The 19,162-nt window shown below is 40.7% G+C and overlaps 1 protein-coding gene across 1 annotated transcript; it reads left to right on the top strand.

Annotated features, from left to right (window-relative positions):
• Positions 1-6,841: 6,841 nt before the first annotated feature.
• On the top strand, positions 6,842-18,405 carry LOC149394948 (uncharacterized). Its single transcript, XM_089614160.1, has 5 exons — positions 6,842-8,134; positions 8,240-8,320; positions 16,261-16,337; positions 16,416-16,750; positions 17,456-18,405. Exons 1-5 carry the CDS (start codon positions 6,842-6,844, stop codon positions 18,403-18,405), a joined length of 2,736 nt encoding a protein of 911 aa, XP_089470286.1.
• Positions 18,406-19,162: the final 757 nt, after the last annotated feature.

The raw sequence follows: 19,162 nt of genomic DNA, 5'->3' as shown, positions 1-19,162 counted from the left end.
TAGAGTTTTGAATCAATTAGTCTAAAAACTCCCAACTTATTCAATCCGACTTCAAAATAACATACAATTCATAATCTCTCTTTCATTTTGTTCTCCATCGTCCTTTATCAATAACTCTTCACAACTTTCATTTTTCGCTCTCATTCAGCAAAATGTCCAATCCAAGTAGAGATTGGATCACGGAGAATAATCGGGTGACATTGCAGTACAAAACCGGTGTTAACGAGTTTATTCGCGCTGCAAGAAGATTCCCTAATGAAAATGACAAATATCGCTGTCCTTGCAAACCTTGCAACAACGTGAGATGGCACGACATCGGGGTTGTCAGGAATCATTTGCTGAACAAGGGGTTTACCCCAGGCTACACAAAATGGTATCATCACGGCGAGCTCGAGCGTGTCGTCCTTCCTCATGAAGAAGATTCCATCGGAGGAACAGATCAAAGAGGAATAGGAGGATTGCACGGTGCTGTGGAGGATATCAGGGATCACGAGGATTTCGACGATGCTACGGAGCCGACCCAGAGCGAGGTGCGTATAGAGGAGCAAGTGGAAAACCTTTTCGCCGAGTTGGAAGCGGAATTGTACCCAGGATGCAAAGAGTTTTCTTCTTTGTCCTTCTTGGTTTCGTTGATGCACCTCAAAGTCACGAACCATTGGATGAACAAGTCGTTCATAGAACTCTTGCAGCTCTTGAAGAAGTCTCATCCAGCTGGCAATCGAATTCCGGAGAAGCATTACGAGGCAAAGGCGAAGCTGAAGCGTTTTCGCATGGGATACGAGATGATCGATGCGTGTATTAACGACTGTGTCCTATTTCGAAAAGATCTCGCGGAAGCCGACGTGTGCCCAGTATGCAACGAGAGCAGATGGAAGCCAACTGGGAAAATGATACCGCGAAAGATTTTGCGATATTTTCCCCTGAAAGATAGATTGAAGCGGTTCTACGCGTCTCGACACACGTCGCTTCTGATGCAGTGGCACGAAAGAGATCGTGTTAGGGAAGTTGGTGTTCTACGACATCCTGCGGATGGTACAACGTGGAAAAACCTGGACGAGAGATACCCAGGATTTGCTGCAGAGCCTCGAAACGTGCAGCTTGGACTAGCTGCGGATGGATTCAATCCGTTCGGAGAAATGAGTCTATCGTATAGCATGTGGCCTGTGGTACTAACTGCGTACAACTTACCGCCTTGGTTGTGCATGAAGAAAGAGTACCTGATGCTGACGCTTTTGATCCCGGGGCCTCACTCACCAGGAAAGGACATGGACGTGTTCTTGCAGCCAGTTGTTGAAGAGCTGAAAGAACTGTGGGAGACCGGATTCCGCGTTCAAGATGGCACCAACGATGAAGTGTTTCGATTGCGTGCCGCGCTACTCTGGACGATAAACGATTTTCCGGCTCGATCCTATTTATCGGGATGGAGTGGCCAAGGGTATCTCGCTTGCCCGACGTGCAATCTTGACACGCCATCTTTGAAAGTCAGAAACAGGATCGTCTACTACGACCATCGTCGATTCTTGCGTACGCATCACCGATTGAGAAAAAGCACCGATCACTACAAGGATCGCCACGAGAAACGCAGTAAACCCGAGAAGTTGACTCCGCAAGACATACTCGCTCAGTTGGCTAGTGTGTCTTGCACGACAACTGGCAAACATGCTGGCTCCGTGGACAAAAAACGAAAGCGAGCCGAGTGCGAACTAAATTGGGCCAAGAAAAACATCTTTTACGAGTTGTCGTACTGGTCATTGAAGTAATGTTTTTAATAACAGTGAGCATTTGGATCTCTTGAGCGAATCTGGAGTTCGCGATATTGAAGCGGAGCATAGAAAGAGGTTCAAAATTTGGTTTGAGAAGAAGGTAATAACACAATATCAATGCAATTTTTTGATAAACGCACAAGTGCTAATCAATGCTTTCTTTCGTAACCAGATTTTTGATATGAAAGCTAGTGGTTCTGACGTGTCTGACGAGCTCTATTCGCTTTCTATCGGTTCCCTTCAAGTCGCTTATCAATATCCGAGCTGCTTTGTAAATGGCATGAAGTTCATCACTCGTCGTCGCGATAATCAACGAGTCACTCAAAATAGCGGTGTATGTGTGCTTGTGGATGATTTCACTTACTATGGTCGAATGGAAGATGCCATCGTCGTGAACTATAGGCATAACTGTATGGTTGTATTGTTCAAATGCATTTGGTACGGTGACAAGTATCATGCAAACTAACTAGTGCACAACGATAAGACTACTGGAGAAACGAGTTCTTATACTGCAAAACAGTGGTTTAAAGAGGAGCCATACGTACTCGCGACTCAAGTGAAACAAGTTTTTTACATTGAAGATCTTATTAAAGGCGGCGACTGGGAAATTGTCCAGGAATGCAATCATCGAGGGATTTGGGACATTCCTGAAGTTGACCCCTCCAACTCAGTCTCGATCCCATTGACTATAGAGTTGTCAAACATGGAGCGTTTGAATCATCGACACGAAACAGATGAAGCTGAGTTAGTGACTGTCGTTGACGATGATGAAGAAGACGATGAGGAAAATGAGAGACGGGTCGTTTTTGAGGGAGAAGATGTTGATGTCGATATAGAAGATGATATTAATATTATAGGGAGAAGATGGATACTGTTCTCGGGCAACGTCAAGATTGGTATGTTGGGATAGGTCCCTCGATCCCGAGATCCTCGTATCTCTTGGCTCAGCTCGTCATCAGGTTCTTCATCGAGGCGCGTTCCAGATCCAGTGGTTAGCGAGCTACAAGCAGCGTTGGCCGCACAACAGGTCGCAATGGAAGAGATGAGGCGTGAGCAACAAGCTCAGATGGAGGCATTTCAGCGACAGTTCTTTGCCTACACACAGCAGCATCCGTCTCCCATGCAGACATCCCCCGCAATGCTGCACCCTGGGATGACGCCGCCATCAGCTTCAGTGTCGAATGTTCAGACGCCGCCATCCGCTTCAATGCCGAATGTTCAGACACCGCCATCCGCTTCAATGCCGAATGCTCAGACGCCATATTCGGTAGAATTTCAGCGACATCGTTCGAGCGGCAGCGCACCAGGACGCCAAGGTGCACGAGGAAGATCTGGCAGAAGAAAAGGTCGTGCATTCAAGAATTGGAATCCTCCGAGTGAAAAAGGGAAACAAAAAGAATAGGTTGTAATTTTTTTACTTTACTGAACGTAAATTATCAAATTTTATGAATTTAATATTAGAATTTCTATTAAATTATTTATATAATTATTATATGAATCAACATATATATATATATAATAATTATTCTAATTAATATTATATAATCATTATTATTACAATTATTTAATTAATTTAACAAAAATATATTGATTCTAATAGAATCAATATGTATATGCTGATTCTATTAGAATCAGCATTCTAAAAAAAAACTAAAGATAGTCGCATATGATACTTTCGCGGGAAACGTATCAGATGCGACTGATTGTACTGTAACTCGCCAAAATATTAGGAGGGGAATTAGTATCAGATGCGACTGGTCGCATGTGATACTTTTCCCGCTTTAATATCTTATTTTGGAGTATATTTAGGTGCGACTTTTGGTGCGAGAAGTCGCACCTAATATGTCGCACCTGATAGTGATGACTTTCAGGTGCGACATGTCGCACCTAAAATCATCAAGTGCGGACTTTCAGATGCGACTTTGTCGCATCTAAAGTCGCACCTGATGACACTTTCAGGTGCGACTTTTGTACTTTCAGGTGCGACAAAAGTCGCACCTGATGCTATATTTTGTACTAGTGTATGTAGCCTCTGCAGTCTCCAGGACCTCAATGCATCACAGTTAGGCCGCCGGAACCCCCCACCTTCCTACTCCACTAAAAATCTGGAACCCTAGAAAGAGAGGTCAAGACTGAAGAAAAAATAATACTAAAAGCTCTCAAAGCGATCAGTACACTCAAAATACACAATCGAAAATCGAAGATAAGATAAGGAGGAGTCGAGGCCAACAAATAGAATGGAGAACAAACAAAGAGCCCGATGAGAACAATGAAGAGAAGACAAAGAATCTGACGAAAAGAAAAAAAAAAACCAACCTGAAAGACTCTCAAGATGATAGCAAACCTTCACCATCCTTTCAAAACTCGAGGAAAGGTGACCCCGACAATGCAAGATCGAGACACCTCGCAAGCTTGCACCCTGAAGAAGTGTGTCTCGTGAATATTATTCAATAAGTCGCCTTAACAATTGTTTTATATCAATATAAACCATTGTTCAACTCATATAATCTAAAATTAATACAAAGATTAAATTTAGCATATTCATCTGAAAAAAAAGGAGGAGCCGTGAATGAGAAAAATCAATTGAAAAACTCAAATAACTAATATGTTAGTACAAGCTGGAAAAATTAATCTATCAATACCATTTTTTTTTAATATTTATTAATAATTTCGGATAGTGATTGAGTTGTACACGGCGAAGAGCATTAAGCAATTAGTCGTATTGTCGTAAGCAGCGTTTGATTATTCAAGAATCTTTCACCTAACCCATGTTAATGAAAAGCAATATATCTGGTACTATATATGTATAATATCAAGGATCGGATTTGGAAGATCGATCGCCACACATATACAGTATACTAATCAGATTTGAAAAGATCCCATCTCATAATATAACGGGTCAGTTTTTAAAAGATTGCTCTCAAGTGTATATATAATAAGGTTAATGATGCTATTAGTTACAACTACTTTAGATACAAGTATATACTATATTGCTAGATTCGAAGTTCCAACTTCATAAAACAAAAACAAAGTTCCAACTTTGCTGAATGTGGTTAGTTAACAACCAATGTCTAAAGAGCTAGATTTGAAATCATATATATGATCAACGGGCGTAAATTCACGTTAGTTATGAAATATTCTAGGGATAGTCTAAACAAACTGTAACAACACACGCATCATACTCATTATGATGGTCACATTTACTATTGAACTACATTGTAAAGTGATATCGGACTTCAAGCGTATATTCTCAGGCTGACTCATTAATTTGGGATAAATATATTCTTCAATACTTATGTTTTGAGAGTCTAGGCATAATCAATGAAGAAAAGTATTTACATATAGGAAATTAGACTTTTTTGAAATAGAATTCATGTTCGCTAACCTAATAATTTATTATACATCAGTTAACTGCACTCGCTTTCCTAATAAGATTAACAACACAATCTCGTGTTACGGAATTAATGGCACTTAGGACTTATATTTAATACACCCTTCTTGTCACTAGAAAAACTTGGAGATCGGTATCCATATATTGACTATATAAGTGGATTGGATACACTGAATATATCAAGTAAATATAATTATAATAATATTAAGCGCTCTATTATCTCCAAGTGGGAATTGTTGTGTTGATGTAAATATTAAACTTAATTTGAAGTCAATAACCTATTACGAGAGCGTCTTGCGTTGTATGGGGCGTTACATAAGTTTGGAGTTCAATTTATGCGCGATACCACTTTATAATACAAAGATTTTGACTAGCACCCACTATACATATACTACTCTTAGAAGAAACATAATATTTTGAAGCGATATTTTCGCAATAGAAGTGTCAAGACACTTACAAGTCAGTCACTGTTGTACTTAACTTTGTGTCTTGAAAAAGTAAATATTTTGATATTAGAAGCGATAAAAATGTCGCTTCTAACGTCACTTTCACATTTGGTGAAATTTTGGGCGGTTTGTTTTTCCACTCAGTATTTCAGTCTTTAACGAAACGACATCGTTTTGACTGACCTAAAAAGTAGAACTGACTTATCGCTTCTATAATTAGGTCAGTCTATAAAAACTCACTTCTTCTTCTTTATCAAGCCACTCGAAAATTTTCCACTGATTATTTCTAAACTCTCTCTCTCTTTCTCCACGATTCTCCGACCAGCTCTCTCTCTCTCTCCATTTATTTCTCCAGCGATCCATTTATGTCATGCTCTCTCTCTCTCTCTCTCTCTCTCTCTCTCTCTCTCTCTCTCTCTCTCCTCTCTCTCTCTCTCTCTCTCCTACACCACCATGCGTCGCCACCACCACACTCTCTGCGACTCAGCCCTTCACCGCAGCTCCATGACCACCGTGCCTCCGCCACCACCCACCACCTCCCGCTAAGTATTTTTTCTCACTCTCACTCTCCATCCCGCTTTCTTTCCATCTCTCTAATAACCCTCTCCACCACCACCATGCCGCCACCACCACTGCTCGTCGCCACACCATCACGATCACCTTGCCTCCGCCACCACTTTGCGGGAGACTTTTCACATGACATTTTTGAAGATCTTGAAGCGACAATAGAGACAACTTATTGTCGCTTCTAAATTTTATATGCGAATTTAAAAGCGACAGATGTTTAGAAGCGAAGCATTATAAGTGTTTTTGTCGCTTCTAAAATAAAATAAAAGCGATTTTATTTTATCTTTTAACATGAGTTTTTAAATGCTTTTTTTTTCCAAGTGACCCTTATTAAGAAATTAGCTTTGTATTTGTAATCAGCGATGTAGTCAGCGTTGTTTTACGCTTTTGGCCTTACTTTTCTATTTGTAAGTGAGGGGTTTTTTGTCTTTACGGTATCTTTGTTACCGTTGCTCTTTATATATTTTTTTACTGTTTTCTTTTTTGGATCAATGAGAAATTCAAGTATTTTCTTATTTCTCTTCGTCTCTTTTCTCTGAAGCTAAATCCTCAAATCCCTAGCTTCCGATTCAGATCTTGAAATGGTATCAGAGCGACTTTTGCTTCTCTGAGACTGATCGGAAATCCTGTACATCTTCTTCCTTTCTCCTTGATTACTTTCGTGTTCTTCGACAATGTCGACTGAAGAATCAATGACCGAAGAGATATCGGCGATTAGAAATGCTGGGAAGAAAACTTCGAGCGATGAGATCATTGATCCCTATTTTCTGCATCATTCAGATTCTTCGGGGATGATCTTGGTTACTCAACCAATGAATGGTGAGAATTATCATTCTTGGAGCCGATCGATGAAAATGGCGCTCTCTATCAAGAACAAACTCGGATTCATCGATGGATCGATCGACAAGCCAGATGGATCGAATCTCAATCTTCTCAACGCCTGGCAAAGGAACAATAACATCGTCATATCTTGGATCCTCAATTGTTGTACCAAAGAAATCGCATCGAGCATTGTCATCAGCGATTCAGCAACTGATATCTGGAAGGATCTCCAAGAGAGATATGAGCAGAGAAATGGCCCTAGGATCTTTGAACTCAGGCAAGAGATCATGAATCTCGTCCAAGATCAGAATTCTGTTGGCGTATACTATATGAAACTCAAGACTCTCTGGGAGGAACTGAGCGTTTACAGACCACCATGTGTTTGTTCGTGCGGAGGATCAAAAGAATTACTCAAATTCATGCAAAATGAGTATGTTATGAAATTCCTGATGGGATTGAACGACTCTTTCAACACGGTTCGTGGCCAGATCCTTCTCCTTGATCCTCTACCGCCAATCAACAAGGTCTTTTCCATGGTATGCCAAGATGAGAAGCAAAGATCAGTGAGCTATAACAATCTGGCTCATCAAGATCAATCCAATTCTGTGTCTATGGCTCTCAATGATCAGAAGAAATTCAACAACAAGAAGGAGCGTCTCTATTGTACTCACTGCAAGATGACAAATCACACTATAGATAAGTGCTACAAGCTCCATGGATATCCTCCGGGATACAAACCCAAGGGAAAGAACCAGATGAACGTGGCTGCAAGTGGAACTGAAGGAAAGCAAGAATCAGGTGGAGGCACAATGGCAAATCTGACAAATGAACAGATCCACCAAATCATCAACATGCTCTCAAATCAGATTACCACTCCAGCACCACCAGAAGGTCACATTGACATCAACATGACGTCTTTCCATATAGGTTCTTGCTGTTTAAATAGAGGATCAAGTTGTATTGCTCACTCTAATCTCAATTGGATAGTTGATTCTGGAGCTACACGCCATGTTTGTGTGAATAGGATTCTTTTTTCTAGTATGAAAATGTTGAAGAATTCTACTGTTACTCTGCCTAATCACACAGTGATTCCAGTACATTATTATGGTGATGTTGTTATCAACATGAATCTGATGCTCAAAGATGTTTTGTTTATCCCTGATTTCAAATTTAATTTGATTTCAGTACATGCTTTGACATTGGATTCTGCTGTGATGGTGTCCTTTACATAAAATGCTTTTACTATACAGGATATGTTGAAGAGGAGGACGATTGGCAATGGTAAAGAACATGAAGGGCTTTTTGTGCTGACGAATGATCAAGCTACACATGTCAGCAATGTTACAGCTCAGACTTGGCACAATAGGCTCGGCCATCTCTCATACAAGAGATTGGAATCTCTAAAACCTAAGCTTTCTTACACTCCTTCTGATAAAAATCATCCTTGTGACATCTGCCCTTTGGCTAAACAACTTAGATTGCCCTTTACCTCTAACAATCATATGTCTGACAAGAACTTTGACCTTATCCACTGTGATGTGTGGGGTCCATATTCTGTGACCTCACATTCAGGCACTACAACAAATACGACAATTACCGACGATTTTTTTCGTCGGTAATAACCCAATAATCGTCGCTAAATCTATTTAGCGACGATTTTAGCGACGATTATTATCGTCGCTAAATGTCCGTGCCTAAATATATTTAGCGACGATTTATTCGTCGCTAAATATTTACCGACGATTTATTCGTCGCTAAATATTTACCGACGATATTAGCGACGATAATGTCGTCCCTAAATGTCGTGACGAGAAGTTTTTTTTTCATTTTGAAACAGGTAATTAGCGACGACAAAGTCGTCGCTAATTACTTCTGTGTAATAATATTTAGCGACGATTATTATTATTATTATTTTTTTTCGTCGTTAATTATTAATTTTTTATGGTTTTTTGTTTATGAAATTCTAAAATGAAAAATCAAATAAAAACTAAATTATATTATCCAAATCAACAAATATATAAAATCCGGTTACGTACGTTTTCGGTTATCGAGAAATATGTAAATAATAATCTACTATACACAAAATATCTAATAAAACACTAGTCGTGACGTTTGCTTTGTCGTCCCGGCGCTCGTTTTCCCCCTCCTCGACGTGAAACGCTCTTCTGCTGGCGCTGAAACTCTGCTGGCTGCGGCGGAACAACGTGTTGATCAGTAGACTGACTTGGTCCGCCGGGCGTCGTCTGCTGGCTGGAGTCGGGAGTCCTCTGCTGGCCGCCCGTCGGAGTGTGGACGCCGGGCGTCGGAGTGTGGACGCCGGCCGTCAGAGTCTGCTGGTTGTGGGATGACGGAGCCTGCTACGAACTCTGCGGAAATTGGGGCATGAACGAGCTAAGGTTGAGGCCGGGCACCTGACTCTGTATTGCCTCGGCGAACGCGGCGAGGGTCGATGTCAACACCTCCTTCTATATCCTGGTTGCGACGTGCCAGCCTCCGAACCGTAGACTTCGGCGACTTCAGCCGCCATCCGTGCTCCCTGTGGCACCAAACGTCCGACGCCGGTCAAGTGATCAGTCCGCGAACCCATAATATCGCGGATCGCCTGCTGCTCTAGGACGGAAATATCAACGTCCGCTCCTTGTTGCTCAGCCTCCGCTCGCAAAGTGTTGAACCTATCGACCAGTCGATCCTGATATAATTAACTAGTTAGTATATATTAATCGAAAAATAAGAAAAATAAATGTAAACTTACATAACGTGCGGAGGCTTCAGGAGTCAGCCATTCGGACTTGTCGGACTGATGTTGGCACTTGTAGTTCGCAAACAAGCTCTCGAAAGCGCCTGTCTCGGCGCTCTTCTGCATGCATGTAAACAAAACTTCAAGTGTTAGATAATTTTAACTATTTGATGTATCATATAAACATAAAACTTACGTTCTTCATGCGGTGGGTCGAGAACCCAATCGTCCCCTGTCGAGTCTTCGTCTTCTTCTTCGCGCGATTCGCCTTGTTCTTCGCTTGTATGGCCTGTAATATAAGTAAACGTACAAGTAAATAACAAATCGTTTAATAAAAGGGTAAACACATATTTAACGTAAATGATTTGATTACCTTAAACTCATCGCTCGTATATCGTTGTATCAGCGTCTCCCATTCGGTGTCGAGCTTAACGGTCCTCGGTTTCAGCGACCACACCACATGTATGCTGCTCTTGCAGTCAATGTCGAACCATGACCGCAAGGTATGCCTCCAATCGCGAAGACGAGTCTTCGCGTCTCGAATGATTGCCGCATCGACAATCGCCTTCTTCTTCCCGGTTGCATCACCATCGACTCGAATGTCGTACTTGTCTCAAATCACTGCTCGGATCTCGGCCTCCTTCGCCGGCCCCACGTTCGCATTCGTCCACCTTGGGACCGTAGGCGAGATCTTGTCTCGGACGACCAACCCGAGCGTGTTCGCGAACATCGCGAGATCCGGATCCATCTCGCGCTCTGGCTGCAAGAACGACTGAAACTCCTCGTTATAAATAACGACTTCCTTCACCCCGGGGCGCCGTGCATGCTCAGATCAAAGCCCGACCGTCGGCCCACGCACGGCCGGTTCGATATCCTCCTCTTCTTCTTCGACGCCATCACGTACGGGCGCCGACTGGCAATAATTCGGGAGACGGGCTAAGAAGTCATCCCCGCCTCCGCTGCCTCCAGCTCCTGTAGCCGCAGCCATCTGAAATTCAAAACAAAATTTATTTAGTTATGCATTCGTAATGATTTAAATCAGTTAATTTAGTAAGTAAATGAAAAACGTTATATACTATCAATCATCGTCGTCTGACGAATTATCATCTTCTATCAAATCTTCGTCCTCAGTTTCTTCGTCATCGATAAACTCTTCTTCTTCAATATTTTCCAACAAGTTCACTGCGTCGTTGCTCACGGGCTCTGGTATCGCAGACTGATGACGGGTCGACAGTGAATCTAAATCTGACGGTTCTACTGACAATTTAACTGAAGACGAAGATTGACCAAGAATGAGGTCAATATCAGGAAGATCCCACACATTTCGATGATTACACTCTTCGACGATTCGCCAATCAAGACCATTCAAGTTATCTTCTAAGTAGAAAACTTGTTTCGCCTGAGTTGCCAAAATAAATGGCTCGTCTTTGTACCATTATTTTGCCACATACACGCTTGTCAAGTTATTGTCGTTGCGTGTCCTTTTCCTCGGATCTTGGTCACCGAACCAACGACATTGAAATAAGACGACACGACAATTGTTCTGATACGTCAAGACAATGACGTTTTCTACTTGACCGTAAAAGTCGTGACCTCCTTCACTTGGTACACATACCCCGCTATTCTGAGTCATTCTTCTGCTATCACGTTGACGGGAGATAAATTTAACTATGTTCACCACACAACACGGATACGTCTGTTGTGCGAAATGTGGTCCCAATGCCAATGCATATAATTCGGAGGATACGGATAATCCGTCTTGGCTCATGCGAAATACCTACATACAACCATTAACGAGTCGGTTAGTGTCGAAGCGAGTTTAATCATATTCTTTGAGTTAATTAGTCAAATACCTTTTCCCAAAATCATTTTGGGAACTCAAGTCGATGCGCTTTTTCAACATCTGGCCGACCTTCTAATTCCATGAGACCTATGTGTTCACTGAAATAAAATTCATGTTCATTTAAAACATCTCTTCGTATAAATAATTCAAGTTAATTTATTTCACTCATTTACCTCATGAAATCGTCAATTTCGGGACAATTTCGTAAAATGTACCAGTCAGCGAGCAATCGTATATTCTCATCTAAGCGTATCGTGGTCATCTTCCCGTAAGGCCGACAACTTGATGACTGAAATACCGATAACTCCCGTTCGACACCTTCGAATTTAGACACGACGTCTGTTCGTTGGGGCATGTTGAAACGATTCTCAACGCCTTCTAGATACCTTGAGCAGAATGTCAATGCTTCGTCTATAACATAGGCTTCGGCAATTGAACCCTCTGGTCTAGCTCGATTACGCACAAAGTTCTTGAGTGTTCCAAGGTATCTCTCAAATGGATACATCCACCGCATATGAACTGGACCTCCGTTAATTGCCTCCTCCGGTAGATGCATTACCAAATGAACCATGATTGTGAAGAAATCAGGCGGGAAAATTCATTCCAGCTTACACAATATAAGCTTCACATCCTCCTGCGCCTTCTCAATGTCTGAAATTACCAGCGTTCTAGAGCAAATAAGTCTGAAGAAGTTGCAGAGCTCTATTATGGCATCTCGAATGGTTCGATCCAGAAAAGGACGAATAGCAGGAGCCAATAAGCGCTGCATAATCACGTGACAATCGTGAGACTTCAAATCCGTCAACCTCCCATCCGCTGTAACATTCTTCTTCAAATTCCCCGCAAAACCATCGGGAAAGCTGACAGATCTCAAGAACTCAGTAAACCGCTTCCGTTTTGAAGGTGTCAGAGTGTATGACGACGGCGGTTTCATCCATCTATCTCCTTCTTGGTACAAATGAAGCTCGTGCCTTATGTTCCAGTCCGCCAAAGTCAACCGCGCCTTATCTGTGTCTTTCATCTTCCCCTCGATGTTCAGCAAGGTACCCACAAGATTGTCGCATACATTCTTTTCTATATGCATTACATCGAGGTTATGCTTCAGCCTAAGACTCGACCAATACGGCAACTCGAAGAAAATACTTTTCTTTGTCCAATTCAGCTCACTCGCATCGCGCTTTCGTTTCTTCCCGCCGAAGTCAGGGTGCTTCCCCGGGGTTGCATCTCCCACTAATCGCAATTGTCGAAGTATATCGCTCGCTGATTTTCTCACTGGTGGTGGTCATTTCTCATTTCGTACCTTGTACAGTTTGCTCTTCCTCATCGGGTGTAACAACGGCAAGAATCGACGATGATCGCAGTAAACAATCTTGTTTCGAGCCTTGAAAGATGGTGTGTCGTTGTTACACGTCGGACAAGCAAGGTACCCTTGACCACTCCATCCCGACAAACTGCTTCTCGCTGGAAAATCATTCACCATCCATAGAAGTACGGAAAACAACCTGAATAGCTCACCGGTCGAACCATCTCTCAACACAACACCGGTTTCTCACAATTCCTTCAACTCATCAATCAGCGGTTGTAAGAAAACGTCCATGTCTTTTCCCGGCGCACTACGACCTGGTATAAGCAATGTTAACATCAATTATGATGTTTTCATGCACAACCACGGAGGTAAATTGTACGCAGTCAAAACTACCAGCCACATACTGTACGATGAACTCATGTCACCAAATGGGTTGAAACCATCGGCGGCAAGTCCAAGTCGGACGTTCCTCGGTTCTGCTGCAAACATGGGATATTTTCGGTTGATCTTCTTCCACGTTGCTCCGTCTGCAGGATGTCGCAGTACACCATCCTCCTTAATACGTTCATTCTCGTGCCACTGCATCTCTAGAGCTGTGTGCCGACTCGCGTACAGTCGCTTAAGTCGATCTTTCAGTGGAAAGTAGCGCAACACTTTATGCGCTACTTTTTTTCCACCGTCTTTCTTCAGCCACCGGCTCTCATTACAAACTGGACACTCGTCTATATTGGCGTTGTCCTTCCAAAACAACGCGCAATCATGTTTGCAGACGTGAATCGACTCGTAACCCATACCAAATCGACGCAATTTCGCCTTTGCTTCGTAGTGTGACTCTGGAATCTTGTTGCCGATCGGATGAGACTTTTTCAGTACTTTCAGTAGCTGATCAAACGACTTATTTGTCCACTTGTTCATCACTTTCAAATGCATCAACGTGACAACAAAGGAGAGTGACGAATACTCCGTACAACCCGGCCATAATTCTGTGTTCAGGTCGCTGAAAAGGTCATCGAACTGTCCACTCTGGTATTCTGCATTCGGGTCAATACTGTCATCGTCATCGTCTACGTCGTTGTGATCTAAGATATCGTGTACAACATCAAACATCCCACCTCCTCCTCTGTAATCCGTCTGATACTGTATTACATCATCTTCTTCCTCCCGTGAAAGTTCCACCTCGTGTAATTCCTCTTAAATCCTCTGATAAAGAGATGATTCTCTATATCAGGAATTGTTTGCATCAATACGTTGTTACACCTCTTACATGGACACTTAACACGTCCTTCGATGTTTACGTGTTGTCGGGCCATTGTCATGAACTCTGTCATGCCAGCCGCAAACTCAACGCTTAAACGTTGGTCCTCGATTATCCAATTCCTATTTGGATAACTCATTTTACCTATAGATTGAACATTTCAAAATTTAGTAGTTTTCGGATTTTATATTATAATTTTACGATCCTACCAAAATTTCGGCAGAACCTCCCCTATAAACTTAAAAACCCGGCATCAAGCCTTTAACTTTAAAACCTGCATAGAAACATCCTAAAACTAACAATAAATCCAACCTCAGTGGTTCGATTATTAAAATTCATAATCCATATCAACTAATTAATTTCACATTTTTAATCATTTGTAAAAAGAATTAAATACAATTCCATTTAATTTACATAAACTAAGTAATTGTTTTTACATGTTTTTACATAATTTTACCTAATATAAATATTTATAACTAATTTAAATATTTATACCTAATATTAAAATTTATAACTAATTTAAATATTTGTGTAAACTAATTAATATAAATAACTAATTTAAACTAATTAATTCTATAAACTAATTTAAATTACCTAATATAAATATTTATAACTAATTTAAATTTATACCTAATTTAAACTAATTAGTTCTATAAATATAAATATTTATACTAAATTATGTAAATATAACTAATTAATTCATTTACATTTATAACTAATTAATTCATTTATATTTATAACTAATATATAAATAAAGTTATATATATAAATAACTAATATATATAACTAATATATTAATTATATAAATAACTAATATATATATATATATATATATATATATATATATATAAAGTTATAAAAAAAAAACTTACCGTGACAGCAAACGGCGCGCGCGCGGGAAGCGGGGAAGAGCAGCGCTGCCGGACCGGGGCGGACGGACGAGGACGAGGACGGCGTCGGTGGTGGAGCGGCGGCGGAGGAGCTGCAGACATGAGAGAGAAATTAGGAGAGAGATGTGAGGAGAGAGAGAGAAGTGAGGAGGGAGAGACTTACCGGGGAGGCACACGGCGTCGACTGCGTTGGCGGCACACGGCGGAAGAGGTGCACGGCGGAGGAGGAGAAACCAGAGAAAAATGGGGATTTTAGGGTTTGGGAGTGAATGAGGGAACTGGGTCGTGATCTGGTATTTAAAGACATTTAGCGACGATAAAATCGTCGCTAATTGATTACAAATCGTCGCTAAATCAACTTAATTGAACCTGGCATTTAGCGACGATTTAGTCGTCGCTAATAGTAAATTTCACATCTTTAGCGACGACCAAATCGTCGCTAAATCATTTCGTTTTAATTAAATGGGAGGGATTCTTCCCTCTTTAAAATTCGTTAAAATTCGAAATCAATTAGCGACGATTAAATCGTCGCTAAATGAATTCACAAATAATTAGCGACGATAAAATCGTCGCTAATTATATTCCCACGAACTTAGCGACGACAAAAACAAATTAGCGACGATAAATTCGTCGCTAATTATCTTTGCCGCCAAACTTCAATATTTTTGGCACCAAACAATTAGCGACGATATTATCGTCGCTAAAAGGGTGATTAGCGACGATTTATTAGCGACGAGTTCATCGTCGCTAAAAGTGGTATTTCTTGTAGTGAGGATATAGATTCTTTCTTACTCTTGTTGATGATTGTAGTAGGTTTTGTTGGGTTTATCTCATGAGAAATAAAGCAGATGTTCATCTTTTGATTCCTAAGTTTTGTGCTATGGTCAAAAATCAATTTTCCTGCACTATAAAACAATTTAGATTCGATAATGCCAAGGAATTAGTTTTTGCATATTTTTTCTCCAAGCATGGCATTCTACACCAGTACTCTTGTGTAGAAACTCCTCAGCAAAACTCGGTGATGGAGCGCAAGCATCAACATATTCTCAATGTGTCAAGAGCTTTATATTTCCAGGCACAAATTCCAATTGAATACTGGTCAGAGTGTATTCTGACAGCAGTGTATCTGATTAACAGGACACCAACCCCTTTAATTTCCAATAAATGTCCCTTTAACATTTTATTTGGAAAAGATGTTGATTATAACTTCAGCTGTCTAGTTTTTGCATCCACTTTGCAGGGACATAGAACTAAGTTCATGCCAAGAGCAAGGAAGTGTGTCTTTATTGGGTACCCACCTGGGATCAAGGGATATCGGTTACTTGATTTACAATCTAGAGAAATATTTGTATCTCGTCATGTTATTTTTCATGAGCTTGTTTTTCCTTTTCACAGTGAAAAAGTGAAAAACATGATCATTGACCCCTTTCCAAAACACAGTGAAAAAGTGAAAAACATGATCATTGACCCCTTTCCAAACATAGTTTTACCTATGCCTGCTATCATTGAGCATCCTAACGATGACTATGTGTTTGTCAAGCATAGTGAAGAACAGGTACCACAACCAACTTTTGAAAATACTGGTGCTTCCATTGACAACACCAACACTGAGCAAGTGGATATGAGTCAAGATACTCAACCTTGTGAGCACATAAGGAGATCAGACAGGCCAAGAATGCCTCCCACTAAGCTCAAAGACTACCATTGTAGTATTGTTAGAGCAATACCAGGTGTTAAAGCTCCTTCTCCTCATCATATTTCAAATGTTTGTAGTTATGATTCTTTATCACATAACTTTCAGAATTATGTTCTTTCCATCTCAAATAACTATGAACCCCAATATTATCACCAAGCTTGTAAGCACAAACATTGGCAACAAGCAATGTCAGAAGAGCTAAAGGCTATGGAAGACAACCATACCTGGTCTATTGTCCCACTACCACAATCAAAGAAGAGCATTGGATGCCGATGGATTTACACAAACAAATATAACTCTAATGGGACACTGTCAAGACATAAAGCCAGATTAGTGGCTAAAGGGTATAATCAAAGAGAGGGAGTAGATTTCATTGATACCTTCTCACCTGTCGCTAAGCTTACCACTGTCAAAGTCTTATTAGCTTTAGCTGCTTCACAAAATTGAATTTTGGCTCAGTTAGATATTAACAATGCTTTTCTGAATGGTGACTTATTTGAGGAAGTCTATATGGACTTACCTATGGGTTACGAGAAATAGGGGGAGCAACAACATGGTGAAGGGAAGCTTGTGTGCAAGTTGCACAAATCGATATACGGCTTGAAACAAGCGTCTCGACAGTGGAACATCACCTTCACACATGCCATATGTGGCTCCGGTTTTAAACAGTCTAAGTCAGATTATTCATTGTTTACACGTGGTTCTGCAAATGATTTTGTCCTTATCTTGCTTTATGTAGATGATATAATTGTTGCAGGACCAAATCAAAAGGTCATAGACTCAGAAAAGACCTATCTTCAATCCAAGTTTAAACTTAAAGATCTAGGTCCCTTAAAGTTTTTCCTTGGATTGGAGATAGCCAGGTCTTCTACTGGTATTGTTGTAAATCAAAGACAATATGCCTTGCAAATTCTAGAAGATTATGGCTTTCTAGACTCTAAACCTGTTCCTACACCCATGAGTCCAAATATGGTTTTGAATTCCAAAGATGGTGTTCCTTTGGAAGATATAACTCATTATAGAAGCTTGATTGGTCGTTTGTTATATTTGACCATTACTCGTCCAGATATTTCTTTTACAGTGAATTCATTGAGTCAATTTTTACAGGCACCTCGTGATATTCACTTGCAGGCTGCACATAGACTCTTGAGATATATCAAAAGCTCACCTGGACAAGGATTATTCTACTCTTCATCTTCATCTACACAGTTGAAGGGCTTCACAGATGCTGATTGGGGAACGTGCACAGACACAAGACGTTCCAGAACCGGTTTTTGCGTGTTCATTGGAGATAGCCTGGTGGCATGGAAGTCCAAGAAGCAGAGCACGGTGTCAAGGTCATCTGCAGAAGCCGAGTACATGGCATTAGCCTTTGCCACCAGTGAAATGCTTTGGTTGCAGCAACTGCTACGTGATCTTCATGTTACACAAGGAGGTCCTACAGTTTTGTTCTGTGATAACCAAGCAGCGGTATACATTGCCACTAATCCGGTTTTCCATGAACGCACCAAGCATATAGAGATTGATCTCTATTTTGTGCGTGATCATGTGCAACGTGGAGAAGTGAAGTTGTTACCTATTCGTTCTCAGCATCAGCTTGCAGATGCATTTACGAAGCCACTCTCAGCCCCAGCCTTGCGTTCTATTATGTCCAAGCTTGCACTCAATGACATTTTTCGTCCAGCTTGAGGGGGAGTATTAAGAAATTAGCTTTGTATTTGTAATCAGCGATGTAGTCAGAGTTGTTTTAGTTTTGTTGTTTTACGCTTTTGCCCTTACTTTTCTATTTGTAAGTGAGGGAATTTTTGTCTTTACGGTATCTTTGTTACCGTTGCTCTTTATATATTTTTGTATTATTTTCTTTTCTAGATCAATGAGAAATTCAAGTATTTTCTTCTTTCTCTTCGTCTCTTTTCTCTGAAGCTAAATCCTCAAATCCCTAGCTTCTGATTCAGATCTTGAAAACCCAGAGACTACGTTTCTAGGACCGTCTAAAATTACTCGTTTGCACGAGCATTTTAAAACACACATTGAGAGGCGTTAATACATTGTGAGATACATAAAACACTTGGGAGGATTATTAAATAGCAGGGACAAGTGATAGAAAGAAGACGTAGACCACAGTTGGATGAACCTCCGTAAAATTTTATTTTTGTTTTGTTATTATTTCGTAGTTAATTTTCACATTCGGTTATTTGCAGGATAAGAATCGCAATATCTTAAAAAGTACCTACTAGGTACTATGTCACACTAGGTAGTAGTACTACCTACTGTCTAATTGAAATTGTACTACTACCTAGTGTCTAATTGAAATTGTTTTCTTAAATTAGAAGTCATGCAATTTGTCCTTTTCATTTTAAATAGTATATATTCACCATATTCCATTAAGATTCTCTTTGCCAGCCTAAAAGTCGAAATTAGATTCTAAGTATGTCACTCTCTTATG

The sequence above is a fragment of the Urtica dioica genome, chromosome 5 (genome assembly GCF_054948205.1).
Source record: "Urtica dioica subsp. dioica isolate 48M chromosome 5, U.dioica_male_clone48M_v1_H2, whole genome shotgun sequence".
Lineage (NCBI taxonomy): Eukaryota > Viridiplantae > Streptophyta > Magnoliopsida > Rosales > Urticaceae > Urtica > Urtica dioica.
Note: the sequence above shows the minus strand (reverse complement) of the source record. Positions and strands in the feature narration are given on the sequence as shown.

What these genes read in the sequence shown, in the direction of transcription:
- LOC149394948 (XM_089614160.1), top strand. Translation starts at nt 6,842, where the DNA reads ATGTCGACTGAAGAATCAATGACCGAAGAGATATCGGCGATTAGAAAT. An exon ending in TGAATCTGATGCTCAAAGAT is followed by an intron (nt 8,135 to 8,239) that starts GTTTTGTTTATC and finishes TTTACTATACAG; the next exon opens with GATATGTTGAAGAGGAGGAC. An exon ending in CCTGGGATCAAGGGATATCG is followed by an intron (nt 16,338 to 16,415) that starts GTTACTTGATTT and finishes TCCTTTTCACAG; the next exon opens with TGAAAAAGTGAAAAACATGA.